The sequence below is a fragment of the Ranitomeya imitator genome, chromosome 9, assembly GCF_032444005.1.
Source record: "Ranitomeya imitator isolate aRanImi1 chromosome 9, aRanImi1.pri, whole genome shotgun sequence".
NCBI lineage: Eukaryota > Metazoa > Chordata > Amphibia > Anura > Dendrobatidae > Ranitomeya > Ranitomeya imitator.
The window spans coordinates 114,321,531-114,328,312 of record NC_091290.1 but is presented as its reverse complement, the minus strand read 5'-3'; the positions used below and the strand labels follow the sequence as shown (position 1 = coordinate 114,328,312).

The following is a 6,782-nucleotide window of genomic DNA, read 5'->3' as shown; positions in this document are numbered from 1 at the left end:
ATTGAAAGCACATAAGATGTGTAAAACTGGTTATTTTTCAGAAGTCATCTTTATTTTACCTAAAAATACAGTTTATTACTAAATACACTTGTAAACAGCCATAGAGTAACAAAATGCAAACATTTAAAAAAGTGACATTCCTTTAAAAATTATTGATTTTCCGTAAAATTAAATAAAGTAACATAAAACTAATTTCCTTTTTGTATCTTTTTTACATGTATTTTGTTTTTGAAATTGTTTGTATGCAGAACAATATTAATGTCCTTTGTCTAAACATTTTCCAGTTATGATAAGTTGCCATCTGCATTGTGGCTTACGTTTTTAATACAAGACATCTGCACCAAAAGGCCTCTATTGAAATTTAATGGTATGGATTCTCTCATGGAGGCTCTACAAATGTAAATGGCGCCTTATAATGGTATTTCAGACATCTACAGGACATGTAAAAAAAAAATATCCAAAACCGCTGATATCGATTGGGAGCCTCCTGATATTCCCTGACACGTGATGTTAGCAGAAAGAAGAAAATACTAGAATGCTCTGCTCAAATGGGTATGTAGGGGTAAGAAAGATCAGAATTTATAGCTGTAGACTAGTGATGAGCGAACATGCACGGATAAGATGTTAGCTAGCTGAGTGTCTTGGGCGTGCTCGAAAAATATGTTCGAGTCCCCGCACCTTCACGTCTTGTGGCTGTTCGACAGCCGCATCATATGTAGGGATTGGCTAACAAACAGACAATCCCTGCATGTGTAGCAGCTGTTGAACAGCCATGAGACATGCAGGCGCTGGGACTCGAACATATTTTTCGAGCACACCGAAGACACTCGGTTAGCACACAAACATGCCTGGATAACACCTTATTTGAGCACTGTACATACTGTAGACCGAAAAAGTGTTTTGCCATCCAGTTATTGAAGGCGTTTAGGCATCTGAACAGCATAAAGCAACTATAGCATTTTAATCAAGAGGTGCTCTGACTGGTATTCTGTCTTCAGTATTTTCACTCGTCTTCAGTTCTGTCTCAGTTCCTCCAAATTTTTCAAAAAACATATTTAGCCTGATGATCTTTGTAGGACTTTTCATTCTAAACGCATAATAAAAATAAAAAAGAGGATTCAAACAACTGTTTATACACAACAAAGCCCCAGAAATATTACGTCCAAGATCCAAAATTCCCTCTAGAGTGCATGTATCCAGTAAAAAAGAGGCGATATTGGCAATGTTGAACGCATGGTATGGAATCCAACAAATGACAAAAGTGCCCACCACAATAATGATTATTTTATCTGATTTACGTCGACCCCCAAATTTCATTTCTTTGAGTTTTCTCCATAAGGAGACGTAGCAAATGAGGATGATGCAGAATGGAACCAAAAATCCAACACATGTCTCTAATAAAAGAAAAAATACTTTTTGCGTGTCACTGTTAAACTCATGTAGAATGCATTGGAAAGATTGTCCACTTGGATTTGGGTTATAGAGTGGAAGGGAGAGAATACCAAGGAGTGCAGCTGTTATCCAAATTAGAATGGTAATTTTTTGAAAAACATGTTGTCTGGTCCATCTGTGGAGAAGAAATGGTCTAAATACAGCCAAGAACCTCTCGATACTCAAAAGAGTGATGAGGAAGATACTGACGTACAAATTAAAGTAAATGATATACATGAAGATCTTGCAAAACACCCATCCAAAAGCCCACTTGTTGACTGCTGAGGTATATATCCAGATAGGCAGAGGTAACAGAATGAGGAAGTCTGCGAGTGCGAGGTTTCCGATTAAAAGCACAGTGACGGAAATATTCTTCAGCTTTCTATATATGCTCCACATTACCAAGAAGTTTCCAGGAACACCGACGATGAAAGCCACAGATAATAAAGTGCATGAAACACTTTTTATAAAAACGTTATCAGAATTCTGGTCAATTTCTTCAGAAAGATTGCACGATAGCATTTCTGTGTTGAAACAAATATTTGAATTTCTTCTACAAAGTTTAGCCCAACACTGTAATAATTGTGAAAAGCCTTTTGCAAAATTAAAAAAATTTTAACGAATCTTTTTGTTCTTCTAAAAGTTTCATAAAATTAGTTGATGTTCATTAAATCAATTTTTTTTGAAGATCGAAAGTCCTATCATCCTGAAAGACAAAGAATACATATAAATACATTTTAGGCTGGAAATAAAATTTTAAAGAATCATTTTGGGCTCAGAGATGAAAGTAATCTCTGAAAATATGGAATATTATAAATAACTCACATGCCACCAGTAAATCTATTTTAAAGGTTAATTTCAATAGTTACAAATTATTGTATATTGACTGATTATGCCATATTTGTCCAAGAGGGGCCTTCAAGAATGGAAAGGGGCTGCACATGCATGATTTTCTGCATCTATAACGGTTTCAAAAATAACCAAGCATTGCTATCTGGGCCTCCATTCTTGAGAGTTGGGTCCTAAGGATGGGTGGACCAATCTGTTGCAAATTGATTTCAATTCCAATTACCGGAAATCTGCAAAATCCTGGAGAATTCAAATAATCTGCATTTTGATTTGTGTGTATCGCAAAAAAAAATAATAATATTCGCCATTTCAAACACTGTTGAAGACTGCAGCAACCAGAGAGAGGGCAAACGATGTCAATTTTCCCTATAATGCTTTGAAGTGATCACATGCCATGGTCTCATTGAGCCAATTTTTGGGGGACCGTGACAGAGACTAAAAGAGATGAGGACAGGGAAATCACCATCCAATTTAGAATTTTACAGCCTAATTATCATGCTGCTGCAGTGCAGAATAATGCAACTTCCACCAGAGGGAGCTTGAGAGGGAAGTGAGATTACGTACACAGAGAAACACCACAGAGCAGCAGCACAGGTGCCATCAAATGGCGAGAGAGTGGTCAGACAAGCCAAGTTGAAATACAATCAGAGGCAGAAGTACCAAAAGGGATAAGCAGTAAACGTGGTCAGAAACAAGCCAGGAGGTTCAGCAGCGGTCAGAAGCGGATAAGACAAAGCCAGAAAGCAGAAGCGAGTCCAAATACGAGCCAAGTCAGGAACCAGAGAATCAAACAGACAAACAGAGAAACGCTGGGCAAAGGGCAGACAGAGGGAGTCAACAGACACAGGACAAGTCAGGGATCACAGCAGGACAAATCAAGAGCTACCAGAGTCAGGTTCACACGCCGAAGGCAGAACTATCGCTGACACCACGAACAGGATGCTTGGGAGCAAAATAGCAAACCTGAACCCAGAATGAGGCAGAGCAAAGTTAACCCTTGACATAATCCGCCTGGAAAAAGAGCAGACAAGACTAAACCCTGGAATGGATTAGGACACTAAGGATAGGACTAGAAACAAAAGGATGAATGACCTCGGTGAGATCAAAACATCCAACACCGCGGAGACACCATTACGTGTTTCTCAACGCATTGACCCAGGACACTGCCCCCATCCCTTATGGGAAATATGGAAATGCATGTAGAAAAGCCGCTGAGACACCATCACGTGTTTCTCAAAGCAAGCAATAAATAGCCAGGTCTTTCACCGGGAAGGAACAACCACGGGAAGGGCAGCATCCAAAAAGGAAAACCACCTATGCCAAAACATGGTATCCATCCACAGATAGCTGTTTTGGGGTATTTGCCCCTCATCAGTGTGGAGTAAGGAAACTGGCTATTAGGAGCAACGCCTAGTAAAAGGACTATATACATAAGTATGAATGACCTCGGGGAAATCAAAACATCTAACACCATGGAGACACCATCATGTGTTTCTCAACGCAGTGATCCAGAACACTGCCCCCATCCCTTATGGGAAATATGCAAATGCATGTAGAAAAGCCGCGGAGACACCATCACGTGTTTCTCAACACAAGCAATAAATAGCCAGGTCTTTATTGTGACTCCCCCCTGCTTCCTCTCTGTGCAGTGAGGCAAATCAGAGAAGCAGGCAGTGGCCTCCTTGTACCAATCTCTGCTGGTAATGCAGAGCGCAGTTGTGAGGAGTTTGTCATATAATTTTTGTACTAAGCAGAGACAGTGACCAAGAAGGCAGAGTTTACTTTATTACACTGCTCTGCAATCTCAGTCATCCACCAGTAGTCAGATAACAAAGTCATCACTGCTGCATAAAGAAGTGAAAGAGGCCACTGAGTGTTTACTGCCTCCACACTTTATTACAGAAATTTCTGCAACTGATAATCACAAGCATGTAAATTCACCCTTAGGAAGCCATTTGCCAGGACATTTGCCAACTTTAGCAAAGGAGTTTCTCCTTTACCCTGACTTTGCAGGAAGGTTTCCAAGTTTGATCATGTAAATTACTATATATAATTTAAATATTCTGTCTCATATATGTATGCCCATTATCTACATATAAATACTAGCTATTGAACCCGTTCTACGCCGGGTGGCGAGCATTTATATTGGTATATGGTCTCCATCCTGGTATGTGCTGCTTCCATCCTGTGCCCTAATCTTGTCGTGTGCTGCTACCATCTTGCGCCCCCATCCTGTCATATGCTACTCCCATCTTGCTCCCCCTTCCTGTCATGTGCAGCCCCCATCCTGCACCCTCATCCTGTTTTGTGTGCTTCCATCTTCTCATGTGCTACTCTCTTCCTGTACCCTCATCCTGCCATGTGCTCCCATCCTGCGCCCCAATCCTGTCATGTGCTCCCATCCTTTGCCCCAATCCTGTCATGTGCTCCCATCCTGTGCCCCAATCCTGCCATGTGGTGCTCCCATCTTGTGCCCCCATCCTGTCATGTGGTGCTCCCATCCTGCACCCCCAAGCTGTCATGTGCTACTCCAATTCTGCGCCCCCATCCTGTCATGTGGTGCTCTCATCCTGCGTCCCCATCCTGTCATGTGGTGCTCACATCCTGTCATGTACTGCTCCCATCCTGCACTCCCATCTTGGCATGTGCTGCTACCATCTTGCGCCCCCATCCTGTCATATGATGCTCCCATCTTTCTCCCCCTTCCTGTCATGTGCAGTCCCCATCCTGCGCCCTCATCCTGTTTTGTGCGCCTCCATCTTGTCATGTGCTACTCTCTTCCTGTGCCCTCATCCTGTCATTTGCTCCCATCCTGCACCCTAATCCTGTCATGTGGTGCTCCCATCCTATGCCCCCACCCTGTCATGTGGTGCTCCCATCCTGCACCCCCATGCTGTCATATGCTGCTCCCATCCTGTGCCCCCATTCTGGTATGTGCTGCCCCCATCCTGGTATATGCTTTTCCAATTCTGCACCTCATCCTGTCATGTGGTGCTCACATCCTGTCATGTGCTGCTCCCATCCTGTACCCCCATTCTGTCTTGTGCTGCTACCATCCTGCACCCCATTCTGTCATGTGCTGCTGCCATCCTGTGCCCCCATTCTGTCATGTGCTGCTCCCATCCTGCGCCCCCATTCTGTCATGTGCTGCACCTCTTCTGTGTCCCCCTTCTGTCATGTGCTGCTCCCATCTTGCACCCCATTCTGTAATGTGCTGCTCCCATCCTGTGCCCCCATTTTGTCATATGCTGCTCCCATCCTGCACCCCATTCTGTCATGTGCTGCTCCCATCCTGCGCCCCCATTCTGTAATGTGCTGCTCCCATCCTGCGCCCCCATTCTGTCATGTGCAGTAAAAAGTCATTGGATTGCTGCGCTGATGTATTTTCTATATACTATATATTCAGTAGAAAGTGGCTGGATTGCTACAGTAATGTATTTTATATATAGATTCAGTATAAAAATGGCACTGGAAAGCGTGGACTGCGCAGGTGCCGATTCCGGCACCACAACCCTCCTGCACCACAATCCTCATCTCCGATTGCATAACTTACAAAATGGAGCCTGAAGTGCACTATACGCATGTGCCATTTCTGACTGAGGATTCATGTTCCAGCCTCTGGCTTGAAGAGACCCTGCGGCAATACCGGATAGATACCGTATATACTTGTCATGTGCTGCTACCATCTTGCGCCCCCATCCTGTCATATACTGCTCCCATCCTGTGCCCCCTTCCTGTCATGTGCAGCCCCCATCCTGCGCCCTCATCCTGTTTTGTGCGCCTCCATCTTGTCATGTGCTACTCTCTTCCTGTGCCCTCATCCTGTCATGTGCTCCTATCCTGCGCCCCAATCCTGTCATGTGCTCTCATCCTGTACCCCAATCCTGTTATGTGCTCCCATCCTTGCCCCAATCCTGGAATGTGGTGCTCCCATCTTGTGCCCCCACCTTGTCATGTGGTGCTCCCATCCTGCACCCCCATGCTATCATGTGCTGCTCCCATCCTGCGCCCCCATTCTGGTATGTGCTGCCCCCATACTGGTTTGTGCTTCTCTAATTCTGCTCCCCCATCCTGTCATGTGGTGCTCTCATCCTACGTCCCCATTCTGTCGTGTGGTGCTCACATCCTGTCATATGCTGCTCCCATCCTGCACACCCATCTTGTCATGTGCTGCTCCCATCCTGCACCCCCATTCTGTCATGTGCTGCTCCCATCCTGCACCCCCATCTTGTCATGTGCTGCTCCCATCATGCACCCCCATTCTGTCATGTGCTGCTCCCATCCTGCACCCCCATTCTGTCATGAGCTGCTCCCATCCTGCACTTCCATTCTGTCATGTGCTGAACCCATTCTGCGCCCCCATTCTGCAATGTGCTGCTCCCATCCAGCGCCCCATCCTGTCATATGCTGCTCCCATCCTGCGCCCCCATTCTGTCATGTGCTGCTCCCATCCTGCACCCCCCATTCTGTCATGTGCTGCTCCCATCCTGCATCCCCATTCT

The 6,782-nt window shown here is 44.7% G+C and overlaps 1 protein-coding gene across 1 annotated transcript; it reads right to left on the bottom strand.

Annotated features, from left to right (window-relative positions):
* Positions 1–890: 890 nt before the first annotated feature.
* LOC138649529 (leukotriene B4 receptor 1-like) lies at positions 891–2,060 on the bottom strand. The gene has a single exon (XM_069740002.1). The coding sequence runs from the start codon at positions 1,951–1,953 to the stop codon at positions 961–963; it is 993 nt and encodes a 330-aa protein (XP_069596103.1). The 5' UTR covers positions 1,954–2,060; the 3' UTR covers positions 891–960.
* Positions 2,061–6,782: the final 4,722 nt, after the last annotated feature.

Bases quoted from the DNA above. Each gene is read 5' to 3' on its own strand.
- LOC138649529 (XM_069740002.1), bottom strand. From the start codon at position 1,953: ATGCTATCGTGCAATCTTTCTGAAGAAATTGACCAGAATTCTGATAAC.